The sequence below is a fragment of the Blennius ocellaris genome (genome assembly GCF_963422515.1).
Source record: "Blennius ocellaris genome assembly, chromosome: 11".
NCBI lineage: Eukaryota > Metazoa > Chordata > Actinopteri > Blenniiformes > Blenniidae > Blennius > Blennius ocellaris.
In genome coordinates this window covers 20,481,268-20,506,864 of record NC_137660.1, presented here as the reverse complement: position 1 = coordinate 20,506,864, position 25,597 = coordinate 20,481,268, and the positions used below count along the sequence as shown (strand labels likewise).

Genomic DNA, 25,597 nt, shown 5'->3' with positions numbered 1-25,597 from the left:
AATTGTCAAACAATGCAAACATTTCCGACACATTAAATTGTTTTTGTGTTTCAATTTGTAATTTGCCAATTAATTTCTGTAATTATAAAATACTGGGTGATTCACCTTTGAATTGCACAAAGACATACTATAAAATAAAAAGGATGTGAACAACGCTTTATGGTATTTCCATATAATCAAATGTATTGAAAAGAACAAAACACCAAAATCTATATCTTATAAATGATACTTAATTGGAAAAATGTCTCAGCAAATATCTGGAAAAGGTTCTACCAGCCTGTTGTCACAATTTTCAGACAACTGAGTCCTACTGTCCTCCAAATGTATGTGTTATGAACATATATCTGAACAATTACGCAAAATGATTTACTAGTCCAAACACATGACCTTGAACTCTGTCACTGTCATTAAGATGTAATTGCTGTTGTTAATGTGAAATCATGTGAAAGTTGCCAAATGTGGTCATTTGCCTCAACAAATGTTTATCATTGTAACTTTTCTCCTTGTATCCTTTGTTATTTTCTCGATAAAAGTGTAGTTTTGCATGATAAAACAATAACATACTTCATGTTTCCCCTGTGAGAAATTTAGATAGGAAGGTTACAGCTTTGATTTATGGGTCAAGTTATTTCCAAGTGTTGCCACATGTTTGTGTCATTGTGGTTGTAATGTTTTGGAAGTGGTCCCACTTTTACTCTTAAAGCTGTTTGTACACAGACACTCAAGACCAAGGTGAGACATTTTATTATTGCCTTTTTATGAACGTGGGCTCTGGCACTCGAAGAAATTCTCCTCTAAATGATTCATTCTGTGGTAACAACCCTGCCACCAGTTGTGTGTATTCCAGATACATGGTTCATCAGTCCTGACTGGCAGCATTGCGCACAAGTGGAGAGCGAGCTTAGATCTCTATTCCTCGGCCAATTTGGAGAAAATTGAATCTTTGACCTATATGTGTTTCCATTTTGGTCGCTTTTCGTGCAGCCCCATTGTCCCCTTTTACAACTGTCAAATTAGTTGGGTAACTTCAATCAGTTTTCCCATTGTATTTCTTGTCGGGCAATCTGAAGTTACAGAGCAACAGAGACCAAGAGGGTACATTTCTGCCAACATTACATTTCAGTGGAAATTGCTTGTGTCTTACAGCGGGCCACTGTGGTGAATTGAGCTACCGAGCGGGGCCGCAGACTGTGTCTTAATTTGCTCCACCTGTTCTCTTTGGCGGCTGCTGGGAAGGGCTGCCAGATCCATTAAACAGACCTAGAGGGCAGGAGCTGGATAGAAAAGGAGGCAGTCAGATGGGAACAGACACGCCTCATATGGAGGATTGGTGTGTTTGTGTGCGTGTGGATGAGGGTGGGTGTGAGTGTTCACGGTAGCTTTCTTTTTCTTTTTTTTGTTGTAGTTTTAACAAAGCTGCTGCTGCCGTGCAGATAACACAGACACTTTGTTAGAAGGTAGAGCTGCGTAGCCGCTACCTGCAAGTGTGTCACATGCATAGCTCATGATTATTATCAAGTGAAGCTTTTAAAATGTGGCTGATGATGGTGTTGAAGCTATGATTGCAAGTGAAGTCCCTTCCCCAGGGAACAGCTGATAAGACTAAGCCTTCTTACTGCATCTTTGTTCTGGAGTCCCATCGGGGGGCAAACCAAGCAAAGTGTTGGAGCAGACTGAGCACCTGCACGCTTGATTTAGCTCGAGTAATTGGACATGCTCTTTTTGACTGGGACAAAGTGATTACATGTTACCTATTCAGGCTTTGTCCCTTGCAATCTGCAGCATGTACGTATACAGGGAAACACTTCTCCCCTATGTCGACTGTTCCTACAGATTCTGTTGATACTGCTGTATCTGAAATATGAATGCATTAGTAATGGATTCCGGCCTGCCTTTGTAGGTGGTGAAAACAAATCATTTTGCTTTCTCTCAGGGCTTTCTTGCCTCATCAAAAGGTTCACGGGTTCATTTTCTGTCGTGCTGCATGAATTTTAAACTGCAGTCACTCATCCAGCAGTTAGATGAACTGTTAAGGAGTGAGACTGATTGGTAATTAGTGGTGCCATTTGCATCTAGTCTCAATGGGTACCAGCCTGATCAATGTTGTGTCAGCCATTGCCTTTCTGGGAAAAAAAAAGCACTCCAATTACATTAAGATACTAATAGATATGAATTTAGTGCCTTGGCCAAGGACGACCTGGCTACCTCTCAGTGGCTCAGGTCTGGTTGTTTCCTCCGTCGGCTGTGTAGTTATGTAAGGTCCTGCTGCTCCCGTGCAATGGACTGACAGTCCGTGTATTAATAATGATTCTCCACATACAGACTTCTATCCTTCCAAGCTCAGAAGGAACATGAATCAGTCGACTAATGAGAGAGCCGCCTTTCCCCTCTCGAGAGCAGACCAACCACTGGTTTCCTCACCATGAGGGTGAAGCCAAGTGGAATTCAACGCAGCCATGGATGCAGTAAAATCCATGTGGTCATTTGTGGCTGCATGACGTTTTATCCATGGGTCCAGTCACCAGTAAATTGCCTGTGCTCTGTGCTAAAGAAAGCTCAAGCCCCTCCACCCCCAAGTCGCCCCTACCTTCCCGGCTCATATTTGCCTGTCCATCCTCCTGGCTGGTCGAACTTCTCTCCACATTTAACAACTGTAACTGAACTGCTATTGTTAGCAGTCTTGAAGCTGTCATTTCCAGCAGAACAAAGGTTATTGCAACCGATTGATAAAAATTTCATTCACAGACAGCCGCTTTTATGTGGCGTACGGGGAGAGGAGATGTTTTAAGATGTGTGTTCTGCCCCTGGCGTCCACTGGCACATCTCCTCCTGCCTCTGTTTAAACTGAGTTCAAAATGATAATGAGAGCAGTGAGCAGCCAGTGGTCCCCCAGCTCTCTGGCGAGCGAAGCAGGAGCCACTCAGGACTCCTCTGGGCCTCTAATTGGAACTCTAAATCATTGTGTCACCTGTCACTCAAGACGGGGTTTGAACGGGAGGGTGTGAGAACCCGTAGACTCGCTGTGATCTCCGGCTGAAGGAGGGACGAGACTCGTGGAGGTGGGCTGTGCTCAGCCTTTAAAGCAGAGAAATTCTAATGACAGCGGGCTGTAGAGGACAAGGAAGGAGTACTCCATGTCCTTTGCCAGATAGTTCACTCTCAGCCTGCACCAGCATGGTGGCTGCCACGCTCTTGTTGGTGTTGTCATAAATGCTGAAACGGGGCTTGTAAGCAGTTTGTCAGCAATGCCTGTGGGATCCTGTTTTCACTCGTCCATCCATCTCACTGTGGTATTTATTAGTGTTTACCCCATTGAGCCCAGTTTGTATTGCCATGCATGTCACCACCAACTGAGTGTTCTCTGAGCGAAAGGTTCAGATAGTTGTTATGCACATCATGTTTTCACCATGAGCTTTAAGACATATGGGTCACAGTCCACCCATCTTTTATGCAGGTAGGATCAGTAGCAGTTGCTGCTTAGTGGACGGAGCACCGTAGGTTGTTAGAATATAACAGATGATTGATAGTGGGTGAGACTTTTAAGACCTAACCGATTCCATCCTGAAATTTTAATCATTTTTAGTCATACTGATCCGACTTGCTTCTGTCTACAAAATCACTGTAGCTCACTGAAGGTTTTAAAATTCAGAGGTTTGCCTCCCCAGAGAGCTGCTGAGAAAGACACTTCAGGCAAAGATCCTGCCGCGTTACAAACACAATGAGAAGCCAGTTATTGTCGTCCAGCATGCTGATTTTATCATGTAAAGCTGCATCAGGTGTTGTTACAGGCAGCTCATGAAAGCAAGGAAATGACACATTTTGCATCAAAAAATATTCTTCAATCATTTTCAGTCATACATCAGACACATCTGCACACAGTAAGTCGTATACTTTTATCATTTTCTTATATTCCCACTGCACAGATTTATATATCAGACATGGAAGAAGTAAAATCACTTGACAAAAAGACACTTCTCAAAGCTTCATGCTGGTTTAGCTATGAATCTTTTATTTCAGATAGTAAATGTAACTCAAAATGCATGGACAAAATCTTGAAAAACAAAAAGAAATTAGAAACAATTAGACACTTAAACTACTCAACTATTTTGAATAAAAGTTTAATGTTTGTATAATTTATTTAAGGAATTTATGAAATCGAGTACATGTAAGCTGATGGTCTTTGTCTTTCTGACAAAGACCATCAGACCATTTTCTTTATGATTTTATCCTATAAATCGAAAAATGCTTGATATTGAGGATTTTACCAGCTCTTGCACATATATGTTGATATAAAGGAAAACAGGGAGACACAGTGGAAAAAAGCTGTGTAAACATCAAGGTTGTAAATGATTATATTATATGAAGACACTATTAAAACAATGGCAAGAATGCAAATCTACATCAATGTTTTTGTCAAGCTAACGCATGTTTCCAAAAGAGGAATTATAAATCTGAACTCTATTGTTGCAGTTATATACTGCATATTAATATACTAACATATTACAATGTGCTATATGCGTTCTACTGTGATTGATTGATCTTTTTTTGGGTTGAACCCTCATTGTCAGCCTTTTAGCATCCAGTTTAAAAAGGTGCATCAATACCTGCTGACATCTCAAGGCAAAGTCCAGGATTTAATGTTTCTTTAGTTTACTGAGATAGTTTTAAAAATGAAGTGAGGATGGTTAGACGGAAGGCCAGATTTAGTCATTGCTTGGTTGGTGAAAGATGGGTGAAGGACCTGGATTCCTCAGCTTTGGAGGTCTGCCAGTCTTTCTGCTGAAAAGGGGTGAGACTCTCCCTAATGGGAGAAAGGGAGAAAGTAATGTAGAGAGAAGTTGAGAGATGAGGAAGCAATGCTGCTGCTCCAAAAAAACAAAAAAAACAAACCCCAAAGCATGGCTGCAAGTAAGTGCTTTCAGAATATATAGAGTATATAATTGGAGGCAAGGAAGGGATAGCTTTGGTTGATCAAGTGTGGGTCTTCCTTTGAACTTCAGTCACAATAATGAATCCATTCAATTTTACAGTTCCGCTGCTCCTTTTTGTGCACAAGTACAGTATGAAGGCTCTAAGTAAACAGTTCAGTAAGCGATGGAAAGGTGCAGTGAACCTTAACTGTCTTCCTGTCTGCTCCTGTTCAGACTGTATTATTCCTATTTCTGGTCTGGCAGAATCAGCATTCATTGCCACGTTGATTTGTAGCTTCATGACTTTGTGTTTCTTCCTGTACAGGGTGAGGATTGTGCCACACTATGTCCTCCTGGTCTGTTTGGACCGAGCTGCATGTCCACATGTTCCTGCCATAATCATGCGTCCTGCTCTCCTATCGATGGCTCCTGCATCTGCAGGGAAGGTACAGCATAATTGACTCGTGGTGGATGTTCACAGCAAGTTCCCCACATATGAGTTCTGCTACACTGACTCCACCGTATACTGTATGATCTAACAAGCTAGATTCTAAATGGATGAAGATTTGTAGCCTGCATACTGGAACCCACTGCCAGAAAACCCCTGCCCTTCATTTATTTTATGGCCAATTTTCAGTTTAATCAATGATACACCCCCTTAAGCTATTTTTCTATAAATTATTTTCACAACCAGCAATTCTGTGCCAGCAGAGTGTCATAACCATAAATGTGTGATTGCCCTGACCTTTTGGCCTATGCTTGAGACCCCTGATCTCAGGTTATGAGCACCTCATTCTTTTCCCTGAGATTTTTATTTGAGGTGCACAAAACGGGGGAGAAAGCACTTGAGAAGAAAAAAAAAGGTAAAATAAAGAGGGAGTGCCTAAAGGTCTTGAAATCAAGGTGCCTGACTTCCCCCAGTTTAGATGGTAAATTAATTTCACTTGCACAGCATGTTTGGTGGTCACAAGTGTGCTTTTATTTTTCATTTTTAACGAAAACAATGTTAACAAAGTTGTGTGCAGGGTGTTTCCAGACTAAGCTGGACCACAGTGATTTTGACATTTCATCACTAGAAAAGTCTATAAATAGGCAGCATAATGATCACAATGAACAATACTTTTAAAATGGCCTTTGAGACATTTTACTCAAGAGCATAAAGTCAGCACTGTTCCACAGGAGAAAAATGTTAGAATCCTGCCACAATGATGTAATGAAATGATGTATAATGCATGTAATAAACAATGTAAATAGAAGTATTGGATTTGATCTTATTGTATACATTTTTATAGTGTTCAGAGACTAAAACTTTGTCAATAAGATACATTTTTTCTTTAAGATCCACCCAGATTTATAATAATGTCTCCTTGTAGATCAGGACTTTGTAGCGTATTTGTATTGTACTGTCAGACCTCCTAGTATTTTGGATATTGTGAGATATTATTCTTAGCATGTGTTTATGACCATGGTAATGAAAAAGCACAGCTCTTCATGTGTTAGATTTGTTGAGTTAGATGGTTTTAAATAAGTACTGTATTGTTGTTTTTTTATGTGTGTTTTATAAAGTGTTGGCCAATACAAATGGCTGCTGATCTGCTCTGAGTGTGTGAAGTGTTGTGTGTTTTCTCATTGAAGGCTGGCAGGGTGTGGACTGCTCCCTCCTCTGTTCCAGCGGTACGTGGGGTCTGGGCTGTAACCAGACATGCTTATGTAGCAATGGAGCCGCCTGTGACCCCATAGACGGCACCTGTACCTGTTCTCCAGGGTGGAGGGGGGAGCACTGCCAAGAGTCCTGTCACGTAAGTCCTTGTTTTATTGGCAACATATCGCCATCGAACTTTTGGACAACTTGTAACAATTCATGGCGCCCTGGTGTGACGCTTTAAAGGTGTGACTGTTGAGTTTTTATCGTTGCCAGGATGGCACGTATGGGTTGGAGTGTCGGGAACGCTGTGACTGCAGCCATGCTGATGGCTGTGACCCTGTGAGCGGCTACTGTCGCTGCTACCCCGGCTGGACAGGTAAATACTGCTTCTTATTATCTCAACTGACGGTAACAGGATAAAAAAAAATCTCTTCGACATGAACAGGATTTATTTGTTATGCTCGTCAACGCAAAGTCAAAGATACCGCATGCTAGTCAGAGACATTCATCTGCTAAAATTGGAAAATATGCTGCAGCGTTCATGATTTGTGTTGTACAGTATGTTTACAGAATGTCTCAGCAGTGTTTTGTTAATTAAATGTTCAATTTGTTTTGCCACTGAGCCGGTGGCGTCGCCGAATGAGCGATGTTGAGAAATGAGCTCTAAATTAATTCTTCTGCCTGACACAGTGGATGCTGCTATGCAATCATGCTTATATTGCATCTATTATTGGTTGTACCCAACAACTGAACTGACTCATCATATGAATATTTGGAGTCGGAATCAAATAATTGGCTCAGAAAGCTCTCATGATTATTAGACAAAGTCTATGATATTTTCTTTCATATTTTTGGGTCTGGTAGTTATTATATAAAGTCTCAGTTTGTTTCTATTTATTTGAGCATTCACTCTTTCCGACCCAAAGCAGTCTCCCCATTTGAACTCTGATCCCATCTCGATGCTCATTTTTACTTTAACTCAAACATATGTCCACTTTCCTTTCCCTGTCATTTTAAGCTTTTGCTTACAGGGGGGAAAAAAAAGCTGGAGGTGGGAAAGTGTGAATGTCACAGCGAGGGTGAGAGTCATTATGCTCAAAAATGAAGTGCCACATCTGAATGTCAAATTCAGGGTGGCCAGCCGAGGACCTGGTCTCTGAGCTTTGGGTAGAGAGGTGCATTCGGAGAGGGAAAAAATTCAGTAGGAAAGGTCAAGCCTGTGGGCTCTCAGCAGCCCACTCCATTCAGCCTCCTGAGCTTAGGGCATTTATTCTGGGAAACAATGTGGGTTTTATTATCTGCAAGAACGGAGCCGGCAAAATGGGCCTCTCATGCTCTGAATCCTGCACAGGTCGGGACCATCTGTCAGCCTTAATTGAGTCACCAGGGTGCAGGGCTGGGGGCAGTGTGCAGCCCAATGGGTCGAACAAACACACATACATACATACTTGAATCGTGGAGACTTGACAATAGTCTCTCTGAAGGAAGAAGCACCTCGAGAGGGGACTACTTCGAATTCGTCACAGAAATAAGTCAGGCATCCAACAAAATGGCTATTTACACACTCTCCAGAGCAGTTTTATACTGTCAACACTCCATCGCCAACCGTGATCTGGTGTTGCCGAGGCGTTTATTTAGCTGTCAGCTCGTTGTTGGCATTATTGTGTAGTTTGTGTAAATTGTCAAGAAGCTTGACTCGCAGAGCATGTGCATCTAAGTGGTTAAACTGCCTGTGACCCACACAGCTGTTGCCTCGCTGTCGTAATCCTGACATCAGCCAACAGAGGTTTTAAAGAGGGCCCCGGCGATCCATTTGATGTGGTAGCGCCATGCTAGTACATGTTAAACAGGACTTTGCCTTTCATATTTGAAGAGCTTCTTGTCCATGTCATAGAGCAGGTAATGTGAGTGTGTGTTTACATGCACTGAGAGCGTTGAAAAGGGAGAGAGAGGTTTGCATTGCTCTGCTCGCTATGTACAAATTGGATGGTGAGACCTCTGGCACTTCTCAGCGAAAAGGCTCCTTTGAAGAGACTTCAGTTCTGGCTTCTCTGACTTTTTCTTCTTCTCCTTCAGTAGTCATCCAAAGCCCCTCTGTTTGTCACCATTAGACTGAAAAATGTGATGCTCTGTCCGCATTCATTTTCTGACAGTAAAGGCAGTCACTGTTTTTTTTTTTTTTTTTTCTTCCTGCCTGGCCTAGCAGAACCTCAAACACACTTGCACAAGCCTTGCCTTCCTTTTGAAGTCCATGGCCTGGCTTCTGACTAAATCACGGGTACCGAGCTGCCCTATCTCATCAGCACCAACGTTTCCTCTCCTCAATGCTGCCACGCCAGCCATACGATGCTTTGCTTATTGTATGACATTAGTCCCAAGAGTTTAGCCCAGGTTTAATTCAAAGGTACTGCAGTAATGCTGCTTTAATGGCTGTACTATTCTCAGATATTCTCATTCAAAGAAAATTTCAAATGAGGCTTCAAAGTAAGGGCTGGAGCTTGAAAGGTGGCGGAGTTTTGCATGTAAGTGTGTGAGAGTGTGACTCTTAAGTGTGTGCATGTGCCATCACAGTGATGTACAGTGTATTTCCTTTTACAAAACTGTGTGTAAGTATTACAGCACATATGTGACTTCTTTACCCTTCCTTTCCACTTTTTGAAATTGCCTTGATGTGCGGGTGAAGCAAAATGTGATCGCCCTAATGCGTTCATAAGCACAGTGAGATCTATGTATGGATGCAATGTTTTACATTTGTTTGTTTGAGTTGCACAAAATACACTGTGACACTTCCAGACTGTGCTCTTGTAGCCTGAGTACTTCCCTTCAGCCCTGCACACTAACCCGCCTCTGCTGAAAGAGAATGGGAGACAAGCTCGGCCTCTCTGGAGACCCAACCCTGTTAATCAACACAGTGCACTGGCAGGGAGCCTCAGTCAGATCAAAAATAAAATACATTTGGAAAGGAGAAACAGAGTGCAAAAGATGGGCTGAACTAAAAAAAAATAATAATAAAATAAAGGCAGGAAAACAGACTCCAAACAGCAGTTATGTTTATTCAATAGAAGATCCATGCTGGCTGAATAACCCTGCATAGATGTGCTATGATCAGGCCTTCTGAACGCTGTCCTTTAATGATGTGTTTATTACAGATGGCATGCTATTTAGAATATTTTGGCATACCAGTCTTTAGCCTTCTTAGTGTGGATTCACTGAATATTCGTGATGGTAATGTGCCTGCAGGAATCCACTGTGATAATGTGTGCCCACAAGGCTTCTGGGGACCCAACTGTTCAGTCAGCTGTTCCTGTCAGAACGGAGGATCCTGCTCTCCTGAGGACGGCACATGTGTCTGTGCACCTGGATACAGAGGGACCTCCTGCAAAAGAAGTGAGCCTCCATCGCTTCCTCAAAGATACATTTCTTTAAGCAAAACCTTTACGAATAAAACTGCGCTGACCCCGAGAGTGACACAGTGGCAAACTCCACAACGGCACTGACCTCGCTTTGCTCTTGGAAGAATTGTTAAAGGGTGAGCGGGTTCAGGAGAGGCACTTAGCCGTCGGTCATAACTGCTTGAGTGTAAACCCTTCATCACTGTGATCACTTAATCACAGTGTCTTTACCCCGCTGGTATTCCGATAGACATACACACACACACACACATATACACAGGCATGCTCCCCGGCCCCTCTGACAACAAGCTCCCAGTGGGAGACTCATAGTTCTCGCCTAAGGCTCATCAAAGGGCACACTCACTGGGAGTGCCGGCTGTGACTTTTGAATGGAGGTCCGTCTGAAGCTGCTCTCAAGTGATCAGCTCACTGATTGGGAGTGAGATTCACAATCATAAACCTGTAAACATCAATATGAGTGGCAGGTAAGAGAGTTGTTTGAAACAAGCACGTTTGTGTGCGTTAGAGCGAGAGGAAAAGGAGCAAGAGAGAGGAAAATGATTACTCCCCAATTCAATATTTACACAGATAATTTGAGCGTCAGGTGAAAACCTCAGAACTGCGGTTTTCCTATTTTTGTCTCTGAGATTTTAATTGAAGGATTACATGCTTCTTCAGTGGTTGATAAAAATGTATTACACCAGGTGCTTAAAATAAAATCAGAACCTACGGGGTAAACTTAGCGTTACATGTCTGTCAAACTAAAACTAAGGCTGTTTTTCAGTTCCTAAAAGGTTTCTATTTGGGAAAAATACCTGATCGTCCCATGAGAAACGAGGGATTGGAACAGAAATTTTATCCAAATCACTGTCTACAAAAATAGAAACGAGACATGAATCTCTAAGTCTCTCACTATACTAACATGGAAATATCTCTCATTGTGGATGCACTGTTAGTTTGTGTATAAAATGTAAGTATGGTAATCTTTATTCTAGCTTTTGAAAATCTTCCCTGTATTATTAACACAACTGTGCACGTCCTTGCCATATATAGATCACTAAGTTACTTTTAAGACTTGACATTAAACAGATTTTCATGACTCACTTAACTCTTTGACTATTCCATCACTGGCAGCAGATGAAATGGCAGTGATTTGAATAAAGGCTGACTTTTTCTGCAGTCTCCCTCCATTTGCTGTCTCTTAACTGTCTTTACTGCTTTAATTCATTTGGCCTTGATTTTTTTTTCTTTTTCTGTGCTCCGTTGATTGCTCTTGATGTGCTTTGTTTCATTATGATATAGCTTTTGTTCCCATTTCCTCTGTGTTCCCTGCTTTGCAGGCTGCTCTCCGGGGTTCTACGGGCACCGCTGCAGCCAGTCGTGTCCGCAGTGCGTGCACAGCACCGGGCCGTGCCATCACATCACGGGTCACTGTGAGTGCCTGTCCGGATTCTCTGGGTCCCTGTGTAACCAAGGCAAGTCGCTTTTCATGTCTTTTTTTTTTTTTATTTTAATCTAAAAATCAGATTAAGGTGATAAAAAAGACACAACAAACACACACAAAATACAAAGCTGCTAAACAATATAGAAGCAGGAAAGAAAATGACAAGCGATCTTCAGGTCTGATAACCAAAAAAGCTGCTTTTTTCCTTCCTGCCACCAAATAAAATTTGTCTGAAGCTGCAAAACAAACTCAGCCTTGAACATAAAGTTAACACAGCTTATAAACTTCACCAACTTTTTTTTCCATGTATCCCAGAAATGTAATTTATGTTGTATTTATGATCACAAATAACTCCAATTAAGTGTAATCGGTATCTTTGTGACTATCTTTTATCATTGCCTTCCACATTTTTTTATGTTTGTTTTTTTGGTAATTTCTCACCGCATATAAAACATATAGGTGTAGTAAAAGTAAGTGGGTCTGTCCACATCGAATTAAACTCCTGTCTTTTTTTGATTCATCTATGATGAGCCTACTCAACTTAAATCACCTACACTTAAAGGTGTCAAACAGGTGACAGAGAAGAATGTGACACATATTTAATAGGTATTATATAGGAAAAGTCTTTTATCTAAGGGTCTCATTTGTCATCTCAAACTGTAAGACCAGAGCCAGACTCCCCTGCCAGGATTTAAATGTGTGTCCTGTCGGTAACACGGGTCCTCCCAGGTCAGTGTGCAATCAGGCCAATGTGCCCAAAAGTATGAAAAAAAAGAATACACACACACACGCACACACACACACACACACACACACACACACACACACACACACACACACACACACACACACACACACACACACACACACACACACACACACACACACACACACACACACACACACACACACACAATTACCGTCATAAAATATATTTAACCTTAAAAATAAAGACAGGGCATGCAGCTTAAATGCTCCCATGTATACAGTAGTTTTGCTGTGTTTACCACATCACAGGACAAATACAGCAAGAAACCCAGAAACATGCTGCGTTCATAAAATCAACCAGTCACAATTAAGGGGAGGCACTGTGGGTTTGTGGTTGGCATTTTGGCCTCACAGCAAGAATATCTCCAATTAGGAAGGTTACGTTTTCCTCCTGTGTCTAAGTGGATTTTTTTCAAGGTACTCTGGTTGTCTTTCACAGTTCAAAATGTGAATTTGAGTTCAACCAGTCACTTGCAAACAGGGGTGTAAAACATAACGCCTGCAAGGCTAAAACTGGCCTGCAAGTGGCTCCAATCTAGCCTAGGAAATGAGAGCATAATTCCAAAAATGTGAATATTGACAACACAGAGAACCAAATAGCATTAGCCTCAAAGCCAACATGTTAAATGTAAATGGATTTCACCTATATTAATGCCTTTCAGCTGCATGAGCAGCCCCAAAGGGCTTTACATCATTCATCAAATTCACCCATTCCCTCGCAAACACACCAATGGAGGCTGCTGCCATGCAAGACGCTGTCACTCAACTGGGTGCAGTTTTGGGGTTCAGTCTCTTGCCCAAGGACACTTCAGCATGTAGACAGGTGAAGATGGGAATCGAACCTGCAACCTTTTTGGAAATGAACACCCCACCAAATGAGCCATGCCGAGTCAAATGTAGCAAACTATTGATTGATGGACATGTTTTTTTTTTGGTACATTACACTGTGTTTCATACCAGTGTACACCAGGAAATTCAAATGTATTGAGATTATTTTCATTTTCCGTAAAAATTATTCGGTTTTGGGGAAAAAATAAAAGGTTATTAAGTTAGTATTTTATCAGTCCAGCCCACTGGAGACTAAATTTGGCTGTACGTGGCCCCTGAACTTAAACGAGTTTGACACCACTGATTTATATTGTCTGCAGGTGTGAATGTGAGTGTGTGTGACTGCCTGTCTCGCTATGTTTGCCCTGTGATGGATTGATGGCTTGTCCATGATTTATTCCACCTTCAATCAGTCAGCTTGGATGGACTCTGGTGCTCTGTGATCCTAAGGAGTACATAATGAGCTTGAGGATGGATGGATGGAAAACCATAATTAAGATCACTGACATTTCATGACTGTTTTTAGCTTTTACAGCAAAGAAAACACCAGATGGATTTAGCAATTGTTGGCTCACCGAGGTCTGTGATCAGAAACATGAATCACTTGTTGTCGGTGGCCTCGTCAAATATATACATTTTTGTTGCCAAAATAATGAATTTCATTTAAGTGTGACATTTGCCACCTTGACCTGCATGTGTGTGTGTGTGTGTGTGTGTGTGTGTGTGTGTGTGTGTGTGTGTGTGTGTGTGTGTGTGTGTGTGTGTGTGTGTGTGTGTGTGTGTGTGTGTGTGTGTGTGTGTATAGATATATATGTTCTATGAAACCTAATGTGCTTTCGATTAGCATAGGCACAGATGCTCCAGTTGTGTAACACTAACAGAAGTCATTTCTTTCAACCAGTGCGCATAGCTTGATAAAGTGAAAGAGATTTCTAGTTCAACAAAAAGTTCTTTTGTGTTTTTTGTTGTTTTTGTTCTTTAGTTTTCTCGCAACCACCAACTCTAAATGCTGTGCAGTCTCTGCAGTTCATCCCAAGATAGACAGGTTATGATCCGGCTTAATGTCTATGAGTAGAGTTTTTGAGAACCAATCAAATTGCGCAGTCTTCTGTGACCTCTTTGACATCTTCCTTCTGTTTCACTCACTGTCAAATTGGTTCAATGTGAAGTTTCAGTTTCTCTCGTTAAACACTAAGTACAGCTTATGTTTGTAAAGGTCCTCTCACTTTACCCCAGTGTAAAACACTACTGTGTCTAAATGGGAATAGAAACATTTGTTGTTATGAAACAGGCCTGTTATTTTGTTGGTATTTAGTGAGCACACTTGTATACATGTTCTTGCCGTCCTTGCTTTGCGCATTGACTCTAATGCGACTAACGGATGACCTGCTGCCACTCCTCGTGGCATCGCTGCCTTGAAACTTTGAATAATAGCTTTTATCAGTGCACTCCAGACTAAAAAAAAAAAAAAAAATCAACCTTCAACAGAAGCTTGAAAATTGCTGAGACCCACTTTTTCACACAAAGAATACGTGAGGTAAACGCTGCTATCCCTCTGCCTAATTCTCCAGAAAGAGCTGCATGTAAATTGCTTCTTGTGAATGCACAGACAGAAAGAAACAACGTGTGTACACATCTGTGCTTCTCGTTAAACTTAATATCAAGGCGACCTGTCTTTTGCGTATTGCCTTGACAATATTTTAATCACATAGGAGGACCTTGTTGACAATGTTGCCCGAAAACATCTGAAGCGATTTCTCACTCAGGGCCTTACTTCCACACGAAGTCTCGCTTTTGCTCTGGGAAGAGTTTTATGGCGTTACATTTTTAGATCTGATAATTGAATTTGATGTGTCTGTGCATTTATGTACATTAACAACAAAATACGTCAATGAAAAAACTAGTTAAGTCTTAACATATCTTAATTCACTCATAATATAGTGTATAAATGTCAGAAGAGAGTTCTTGTAGTTATTTTGTTAGTTACTGTATATCACACAAAGGGCATCTACCGGGAAAGTGACCATAACTGGAGCATCTGTTTGTTGTCTTCCAATCTAACTGTGGTAAACTGAAGGAAATATGTCAATATTTGAAACACAGTTGTGCTAATAATTGAGATGTGAGTCATTTTTGTAATATCTTGTATTAGTATAAACATTTTTGACCCCTTTATTTCAGCAAAGCGTCTCCTAATTCCAGCTCGTTGCACCTGATTGATGTATTAATTATCACAAAAAAAATTTAAAATGTGAAAAAAACGTTGCTTTAAAATTCCACAGTAAACAAAAATATAATATATGAGACTATATTTTTTTTTTCTTTTTTAAAGATACATCCACTAAGTATAAGTGATGATAATGTATCTGAAGTCCTTTGTAAGGGCTTAAGCTTATTGAGAAATATTAAAAATATGTGATTTTCATTGGTTTCATGCCACTTTGCAAGAGATTGTATTTGATTGTATCTTTATATTTCTTTACACTTTGAAGTCTTGAAGTATAGAAATATCCTTCAATAGCATCTTAGAATTAGGATCTCCCTATTTACATATACCTATCCTAAAAAGGGTGAAAAACAGATGACACTGAATTGTTTTATTTTCTGTGCACTGTGTTGGATTTTGCTAGCTCACTGTTCTTCTCTTGAGCTGAATATTAAATATCAGGTAATATTAAACCATGAATATTCCATATTCATTTTTTAACATGATGTGTTGCAAAAGGTGTCGTTTCTCAAACATCAGATACTCTGTGGCCATTGCAGCGCAGTGAAAAGTCCGCTTTCCATCAAAGTGATGAGAGAAGAAACCTACATGCAAATGTACTGTAGATTTTTTACTTCTAATAATTTACAATTTTTTTTATAAATTACAGAAAGACGATGGGGAATTTTTGAATTCTCTTTCATGGCTTTGAGCAATGTCTTAAAAATAAAAGTTTAATAGCTTAGCAGAAAGAAGAGGGAAAAGTATAAACGAGAGCCGTTCCTAATTTGTCTGGACTGCAATTACTGGTGAGCAGGCGATGGGCAATGAGTAACGAAGGTGGCCGGCAACATGCACACTCGTCTTGCTGAGCCCCATTGGCGTCCTCACTTGTCCTCTGTCCAGCGTACAAAGTCCCAGCCTAATGAAGCTCTCCTGGTGAGTAGAGGCTTGAATCCCCATAAGCATCGGAATGGGGGAGCCAACCTCATGGCTTAATGACAACCTGCTTGAAGGAGCTTGAAAGAGCTCTCAAGAAAAGGGGAAAGCCAGTTGAAATGTAATCATTAAAATCACTCCTCATAAAAATAAGTCAGACCCATCTCTTTCACAGCGAGCCCCCTTATCAGATACTTCCAACACTGGGCTATTCTCTTTACGTGAGACCTTTAATGTATCTGTTGGCTCTGCAGCTCCCTGATCCTTGATGGTTAGATACACCTTGGTACAATTTGTCCCACGGTCTGACAAGAAAACACAATGAAGGTTTCATTGGAAAATTATATCTTTTATTGAAGAGTGCCAGAGTGCATTGAAATATTAATTTCATTAAAAATGTATACGGTGGTCTGTGTACATGGTCTATTTTAATTCTGTGGCACATCAGTCATTCCACCCCAGTGAGTGGAAATAGGGCAGCTGGGCCACAGGAGGCAGTGATTGACTCCTCCTTTTGTCTAAACAGATCACTTCACTTCATGTCCACTCAAATAGAACAATATCATCCATTAGAGGAATATGTTTAGACAACCTTTCACTGAATTAGTTTGTTTGCATAAACGTGCTCACAGTAATGTGCTGTGCCCAAGTTTGATGTCATTAATGTTAATGGATTTTCACCAGTCTTTGCAAGTGAGTGATAATACGCAGATCAGGCTTGTTTATGTGTTGAAGGGTTTTGATTTGTGTTGTTTTTTTTGTTTTTTTTCGCAGTGTGCCCAAGCGGCAGGTACGGGAGGGCTTGTGCTGAGATCTGCCTCTGTACCAACAACGGCACCTGCAACCCCATCGATGGCTCTTGCCAGTGCTTCCCCGGCTGGATTGGAGAGGACTGCTCTCAGGGTAGGACTTCTCTCCTCCTACGTGCATTTAATTTACCAATTTTCCCAATTCCCCCCCCACCCCCTCCTTCTCATTGTCTGTCTCCACTCCTGGTTTCTCCCTCGCACTTACCTTCATACACATTAATCATTTTCATGACCCCACACACTCCAAGAACTACCCTCAGCCCCAGCTGATGTAAAACACATTGCTTGCCTAAATGATTGTTGTAATACATTATGCTCTTTGATTTAAAGCAATGCAGGCCAAAGATCATTAGCGCTATTTTGACCTGGCCTGCCATGGAAAATTGATGTGTGTTTTTTCTATTACATTAATTAGCTACTTAAATTTAAAAAATCAAATAAAAAAAATAAAAAAAACTTATGTTGCTTGATGGATAGTCACTTGGCATCAAAGTCTGCACCTATAACACAAGGTATGTGCCCAAGAAGGGTTATGATCCTATTGGATCTAAACAAGGATTTTTAATTTTATGTGTCATACTGTACGAATCTGCAGTGAATGTCTACATGTGCTCGCGCATAAGTGCGTTTTGTTTCACAGATGCATGTCTAAAAGTTGGGAGAATGTTTGTCAGAGTGTGTGATGATGAGCTTGACTGTGTCTCTGGCGTCTGCAGCCTGTCCCTCTGGGCACTGGGGCCCTGATTGTCTCAACTCGTGTAACTGTCACAACGGAGCCCAGTGCAGTGCCTATGATGGGGAGTGCAGGTGCAGCCCAGGCTGGACCGGTCTCTACTGCACACAGCGTGAGTTTTTTTTTTTTCCCACCAGTTAATAGACTCACAGTGTCATCTACTGGCAGCCGTGTAACACTGCAGCAGATGACGACTGAGAAATTCTCCCATTTATTTAGAAAGCAGCATAATGAGATAATATTAAGTTTTCATTCAGCACACTGTTGTTGTTTAGTTTAGTTTAGTTGTTTGTTTTTTTTTAAGCCGGAGAAGCTTTAAAATCATACTAATGGTCACTTCAATAATGTGCTCATATCACATTCTAGTCACTCATTCAGGGACAGTGCAGATCATCAACATCAGTCCGCTAATTTGAATTCCATTATCTTTCACCCCGAGGGTTTTTCAGCATTGTTTGTAGCGTTGTGCTCTTGCTATTGTGCATGAAAATTACAATTATTTGAACAGTTTTCCTCTCTCTCAGAGACTTCCTCTTGCCAGCTGTCTACCTTTTTTTTTTTTTTAATTCCACCTTAAGGTTATGTTAACAGCATAACTGCATTTTCTGCTGAAGCAGGAAATGTTTCATTGCCATTCATTCACATTGTCCCCTATTGAGTATGCAGTGGAGACACTGAATGGTATTGATTTTCCTGTTCCCTTGCAATATAACCTTGACTCTTTACGTTGTCTTCCACTCTCTTTGTTTTCTCCACCCCTCCCGCCACCATAATTTTGTACATCTCTGTCCCAGGCTGTCCTTCAGGGTTTTACGGCAGGGACTGCGCCGAGGTCTGCCGCTGCCAAAACGGCGCCGACTGCGACCACATCTCTGGCCAGTGCGCTTGCCGAACCGGCTTCATCGGGACGAGCTGTGAGCAGAGTTGAGTGGTTCCATCCACATTTTAGCTGTGTACAAAATTACCCTGTGGATGAGTGTGGTTGTATGCATGTGTTGTGCAAACACTTTGCCCCCCCCCCCGTTGTAAGTGCTTTAATTTTGATGGATGCACTAATGTGGCTCTCTGTCATGCAGAGTGTCCTGCTGGTACATTTGGGTACGGCTGCCAGCAGCTGTGTGAGTGTCTGAACAATGCTACCTGCGACTATGTGACTGGAACCTGCTACTGCAGCTCGGGATATAAAGGCATCCGTTGTGATCAAGGTGAGAGGTGATTGAGTCAGTTGAGGTGGTGCAGGGTTTTGTCACTTTAACGCAGATGTGTACACATTGTTTAAACAATTCTCTTCCTGTGGTTTCTCTGTAGCAGCTCTCATGATGGAGGAGCTGAACCCATACACCAAGATCAGTCCGGCTCGAGGCTCAGAGCGCCAGTCAGCGGGGGCTGTCATGGGCATTATCTTTCTCCTCCTCATCATCATGGCCATGCTTAGTCTGTTCGTATGGTACAGACAACGGCAGAGGGACAAGGGGCACGAGATACAACCCAGTGTGTCCTACTCACAAGCAATGCACATCACCAACACTGACTATTCTCTGTCTGGTAAGTTATCCTGGTGTCTGTCTGTTATGATTGAATAACTGTATATTAATATTTCAGTAGAAGCATATAATCTAACTGAATACACCCCATGCAATAATGTGATTATTAATAACAACTGTGTAGTGAAAGAACTGGAGGGCATTTGATCTCATGTATGATGACACATGATGCAACAGTCCCTTCTTGTCACTCACACTGTTTAAAACAAGTGAAGCTGCACAAATAAAAAAGTGAATTCACATTTTATTGTTACCTAATGGCTGCTCCTGCTGCTTTCCAGTTGCCTTAGGTTGTTGGAAATTCCAAGCGTAGAAAAATGTCACTTTCAATGACTTTCGGTTGAGTTGTAGAGGTTAATTGACAATAAACCAGCAGTATATCTCCATATTATAATATGCACAAGAACCACAGCTGTATTATTTGTACAAGTTATTGAAACAGTAGAAAAATGTCCAGTCCTTTCTTTCATTACTTCAGTAAGTCCTACAACAACGGGAAGACAGCAGCAGGTTTGTATTTTCATGGCGATAGATAAAACTGTCTGAGCTTGAATCATTGTGTGCAAAGAAATAACAGACAGCAAAATAACAAGTATCTTGTGAACCCTCAGAGTGTGGCAGCACTGTAGCGATGAGGACCAGCGCCCCTGAGGTCAATCAGAGCCAGAACAGCAGCAGCAGCAGTGGACAGTGCTTCTCGAACCCCAGTTACCACACTGTGGCACAATGCAATGTTGTCTCCACCATTTCCAGTAACCTGGAAGGCACTCTGACCCTCAAAGTATGTTTGTTTTTTTTCCATGCCTGTGTTGACATTTTACATGTCAGTCACTTCCAACACATTGAAGCAACAACATACTGTTTTTCTTGTTGCAGTCGAGCACTCTGAAAAGCAGGAACGGCTCTGACTGGAGAGCCTACTGCAACCTCAATGACCTAGGTCAGTTTTTGTCTCTGTTGTCACCCCACCACACACAAACTAAATCTGAGCTTTGCAGAATTGTCAAGTTAAGTCCAAGGATGCATGTGTTATTAGTGCAGACCTTTCATCGGCATTAGTCTGCTGTGAATGACGATGAATGAGGGGTCTCTTGTTTGACACAACCTTTGCTCTGATTTTGATAAGATATGCGGGTTGGACAGAGAAAACGGAGGTGCAAAGATGAATAGAGGTCATTGTGAACTCATTAGTTCTCTTTCAATTCTCCCAGTGGCACATTTTTCTATGATGGCTTACATCAGGTCAGCTATTTCACCCTTAGACTGAATTATAGAAATCATTTTTGAGTGCCGTATTCTGATTCAAAATGACTTAAAATATGATATGCTTTGGTTCTAATCAGTGAAAAATAATGATTTGTGTTCAAAATGAGAGTTATGTGGAGACTAGTCATGTATGTATAATACAATCTAGAAGACAGAATTGTAACAATATAAACAGATTGTCTTTCCCAACCCTGACAGTCAGTGGACACTCTGCCCTGCACCTTTTAGACACCTCCTTGTTCCAGCATCCGAATTCACATGACTGACTCATCATCGAGCTCTGCAGAAGCCAGTTAATGATCCATTCATTTAAATCAGGTGTAATGCAGTAAAACATCTCAAATGTGCAGGGCAAAAAGTCTAGGAGAACCGGGATTGGCAAGCAATTTGCAGGGAAAAGCAATGGATATTATAAACAAATACCGGTAAACACACTGTAATATTCTTCTTGCTACTTACAACTATATAGTGGTTTGGTGTAGTGATGGACAGTATGTTTAAATTGATGTTTTGAGGAGAAATTAAAAATTTCACACTGCTGACAGAGACTCAAATAGAGGTTGAAGTAAAGGGTTATGTAAACAAAATGCAACTACTGGATAAATAAGAATTTTTATTGAAGTGGGAATAACAAAGAGTTCACTGTGAAAACTTTTACAATGATCAAATATATTCTGTTCAAATATGTAATTTATCTTCACAATGCCAGTGCAAGGTTAAGAATACTTAATACTGGACTGCTGATATGAAAACAGGAAGTGTTCTCTGATTAAAGACTCAATCAGTGAGTTTGTAAGCCTGAGAAGAAAGTGAGAGCAAGCAGGTGAACTGTTAAATAACCCCTCATCATTATTTACTGCATTGTACTTTAATGGCACACCAACTGTCAATCTTGACACAATGGGGGGAATCTGAATGTGATGTTTGGCTTTTATGTTGTGACATTTGTTGCAGATGTTCAGCAGGGTGAGACACAGACACAAAGAGGCTCCAGAAAAGGTAAATAATTAACAAGTGGAACTGTGTGTGTACGTGTATGTGTGTGTGTGTGTGTGTGTGTCTGTTCTTGTTCCTTTTTAGTTTTGGGCACATTGGCCTGATTGCACACTGACCTGTGAGGACCCGTGTCACCGAAGGGACACACTTTTTAATCCTTGCAGGGGAGTCATTGAATATTGTTTGGAGACTGAGGTCAGGATAAAGGTTACGTCAGGCCTTACAGCTGAGGTCAGTCTGCAGGATATCAATGCAAGTCTATACAAAGATCCTATAAAGCTATTATAATGCGTGCATGCGTGCGAGCGCGCATGTCCGCTGGCTCATCCACCCTTTATATCTTATTATGAGAGCCTGAATACAGGTAGGCAAACTGCAACAAGCCTCAACGATTTAAATGTACCTAAGAGTTAAGAAGTGACTAAGACAATACACTTAAGTTAGGAGTGGTGTTAGAGTGCAGGGTTAAACATTTACTTGTGAAGGTTAGGGTAAAGGACAGGTAATGCATCTGTAAGTAAGTCTGTGAGTCTGCTTGTGTGAGTTGTATACGTATAACGTATGTGTATGTGTGTGGGTGCAGACATGTACTGCTTGTAGCATCCTGTTCAGCTTCATTGGCACCAAAATGACAAAATCCTTTTTTTTTGCTCAATACCAATTTTCCCATCTGGATTTTTGTTCCCCTCTGAGATCGTTATTTCTCTGACCCCAAATTCCCACATGCTTATAGTCGCCATGATTTATGTGAAAACTGCCCACACTTTGGACAAGATCGTGGTGGGCTGAGGTTTTATTCCAACAGTAATTGCTCTCTGTGGCTCAGTGCCTGATACGTCATTTCGTCTCTCACACTGTGCAGTTGGTGGTGAATGTGAGGGACCCAAGGGTGTAAAGAGTGGTTTGAAGGAGCTTTGCTGCGGTCTCTAATGAGGCCTCTTATCAGCCTGATGAGACTGTTATGGATGAGATGAGTCTTCCTCTCTCTCCTTTGTACTCTATTGCTATGTGCCACCATTCACCTGTCAGAGACAAGAAGTTCAACTTCTTCTGAATGGCAAGAACTTTCATTACCATTCTGCTGGCCTCGCCTTGAAACTGGTTTAAATTTTAGGGATTCTATATTGAAGCCCAGTATTCACACCACTGTTGTAAGTCAGTCACAATCGCTTCTTTGTTGATACTGAATATGTCCTTGTCTTGCGGTTACTGCAGATTACATCAAGGGCTCCATGTGCAGCAACAGCTCATGCTCCCTGAATAGTGAGAATCCATACGCCACCATTAGAGACCCACCAGGGCTGGCTTGCAAGCACACAGAGAGCAGCTATGTGGAGATGAAATCCCCCTCCCATCGTGAAGTGCCCTTTGGAGGCACTGCCACCCTCCTGGGCAGTGTGAGCAGGAATGTCTATGATGTTGGTGAGTCCGTTGTTGTTGCTCTGGTGTGTGGAGCTCAGCAGGGTCCTGCAGCTTATGGTTTCTCTGCTCGTGTGTCACGCTGTGAGCCTGTACAGACTTTGTAAGCCTTGATAAGAGGAAATCTGAGCTGCTTTTCTACTGCATGCACTTCTCCTTTCTCTTTGTTCCTTAGCCTTTGCCTGCCGCTTTTCATCTTCAGTCTTTCTCATGTACCTCTCCCCCCCCCCCCCCCCCCAACCCCCTTTCCTTCTTTTCCTTAACTATCACAGAACCAACGGTGAGCATCCTGCAGGGACCCAATGGGATGGCCACTGGCTTCTCCCAGAACCCCTATGACCTTCCCCGCAACACCCACATCCCCAACCACTATGACATACTGCCCATGCGTCACAGCCCCACGCACACACCTCCGCCACCCCCAGAAAGCCCCAGCTCCCTTCTGTAGAGAGCACACCCTCCACCTGGCCCCTGACAGCGTGCCGGCATCCAGGAAAAGTTCAGACAACTTTCAACCAGGCCCTCCCTTTGTCTCAGTATGTGTTTGATACTGAGATCTTGTTGAGATGGAGGGACAGCCGCTGCTCGTCTGGCCTCTCAGCCTCCCAAACTTACACTCTTTCTGTGGCACCCCCAAGGAGGGAGGGGAGAGAGGAGTGCCCCACACACCAGCGACCATTCACCCCTTTTATTTACTTCTACAACAGCTCACTCAGCCTGCTGCCCGGACTCTTTACGGACCTCCTGAACTGGAACGAAATGGTTCCTAACAGTGCTGAAGGCAGTATACATGGATTGAGTAGACAGTTTATTCACAAGGATGGAGCGATCCTCACACTCATTTTTATCCCACAAGATAGGTTTACTATTCAAGAGCAGCCAAGTGTTTGTAATATCCCACCGACGGAAGTGATTTTCCCCGGAGGAAGGAAGGTATTGCAGCCTTGACCATGTCAAAGTGAAGATTTACTATGTATAGACATCAGCGTGTGCAGCTGCTGCAGATCATCTGCTCTGAGGTAATGAAATGATGAGTCAAAGTGGAAAATTACTTCTCACTGGGATATGAACCAGGAAATCTGGGTTGGGAGTGAACTGAGGACGCATGGATAAATAGTAAAATATTATATTGGTTGTTTATCCACTGTTATCCAGTAATGGCCACATAGTTTATACTAATGTGAGATCCGTCTGTACTTAAGAGCCTCTTTAAGTTTCAGTGTTAATGAGGTCCAGAATATCTGGACATGTATTCAGGTCACCAGTGTTACATACATTTATTGCAGTAACAAGAGTTACACGCATACAGGAAAGTTTGGACCCCCCCTCCTCCCACACACTGATAAAGTGATTTAATCTTGTGTTGATTTTTTTATGTGAAAGGGTTTTTTTCTTGCCAATGTTACTTTACATTTTTAAATTATTGGGTGTTAAAATTAATTGCTTTCAACATTTATGTTTTGTATTTATGAAGCTATTTGCTTTTATTAATATTTATTTATATGAGTGATGGTGTTTTTTTGTTGTTTTATTTTTTAAATCAATGTGATTCTATTTAAAAAAAAAAAAAAAGATGAGCATGATCAGATAATGGATACCCACTGATGTAGATAACACAATTTATCTTCTTGTGAGATTATCAGTGTCATTTTGTGAAGTTTCTGAAGTCACTTAAAAACTCTCTCTCTCTGTCTCTCTCTCTCTCTCTCTCTCTCTCTCTCTCTCTCTCTCTCTCTCTCTCTCTCTCTCTCTCCTCTCTCTCTGTCCCTCTCTCTCTCTCTCTCTCTCTCTGTCAAATTGTAAATTGAAAATAATATTTCATCTGACCAATTTATGACCCACAAATACCCTGTGCAGTATTGACAAAGGGAATCATATGTAAAAAGATCATTTATAAAAGATTTTATGTTTGTATCAGGCTAAATAACCTCTTTATTTATTGAACTGAATTTGCTCATTCACTATGTGAATCCCATTTCACCCTCTGTAGAAGCAATAACATGTTGACAATCGATGCACAGACAGTGTTTCATTAGTGCTGGACATTATGCCATCTTTGAGCAGTGTGGTGACAGTGGATCATACTTTCCATGACTGTTTCTCCTCTAAGGGAGGTTTTTCTAGTTGCTGTCATATCAAAGCTGGTTGTTGTTTTGGTACATACGTTTCAAATTAAATGCCTATTCTGCCATCAGACATCTGTTTCATCAGGTTAATACAACAGTTAACAGAAGATGGACTTAATAATTAGTGTTGTAGTCGAGCAGGCAAGTATTGTTAATATTATTACTATTTTTATGGTTGTTTTACATCACATTTTTTCAAGGCCACATGTTATTCAAAAATTCCCAGATGGGGGACATTTATTTCCTCGTGATAATGAGTAGAGTAAGTACAGAGGTGAGAATGACATAACTGACAGTGCACATCCTGTGATTACCTTCCACTTGATTACAGAGGACTATAATTAGTCTTTAACCAACCACGTTCACATTTTATTTTGTGGTGGTGGATTTCAAACCTTGTACTAACTTTGATTTGAAGATTTATTCAATCATATCAGACAGAAAGATTTTATTTATGAACCCACACTTTACATGTAGGAAGGGTATTTTTAGTACTTTGACATACTGTATATCACACAAGGTTCTGCAATGAAAGTACAGTTATGATGCAAGAGGTCATCTGAAACTGCAGA

The 25,597-nt window shown here is 41.4% G+C and overlaps 1 protein-coding gene across 1 annotated transcript in view; it reads left to right on the top strand.

The window, feature by feature from the left end:
- megf11 (multiple EGF-like-domains 11) overlaps positions 1–23,347 on the top strand; it is a gene marked incomplete at both ends in the record, with an annotated part of 60,607 nt that extends 37,260 nt beyond the window's left edge. Inside the window, 15 exons of the mRNA XM_080504561.1 lie at positions 5,236–5,356; positions 6,546–6,709; positions 6,829–6,931; positions 9,796–9,942; positions 11,288–11,422; positions 16,907–17,035; positions 17,658–17,786; positions 18,469–18,597; positions 18,751–18,879; positions 18,983–19,219; positions 19,830–19,999; positions 20,095–20,158; positions 21,439–21,483; positions 22,696–22,902; positions 23,172–23,347. Coding sequence (XP_080360687.1) covers positions 5,236–5,356; positions 6,546–6,709; positions 6,829–6,931; positions 9,796–9,942; positions 11,288–11,422; positions 16,907–17,035; positions 17,658–17,786; positions 18,469–18,597; positions 18,751–18,879; positions 18,983–19,219; positions 19,830–19,999; positions 20,095–20,158; positions 21,439–21,483; positions 22,696–22,902; positions 23,172–23,347 — 2,085 coding nt within the window. The remainder of the gene's footprint in view (positions 1–5,235; positions 5,357–6,545; positions 6,710–6,828; positions 6,932–9,795; positions 9,943–11,287; positions 11,423–16,906; positions 17,036–17,657; positions 17,787–18,468; positions 18,598–18,750; positions 18,880–18,982; positions 19,220–19,829; positions 20,000–20,094; positions 20,159–21,438; positions 21,484–22,695; positions 22,903–23,171) is intronic.
- Between the last annotated feature and the right edge of the window lie 2,250 nt (positions 23,348–25,597).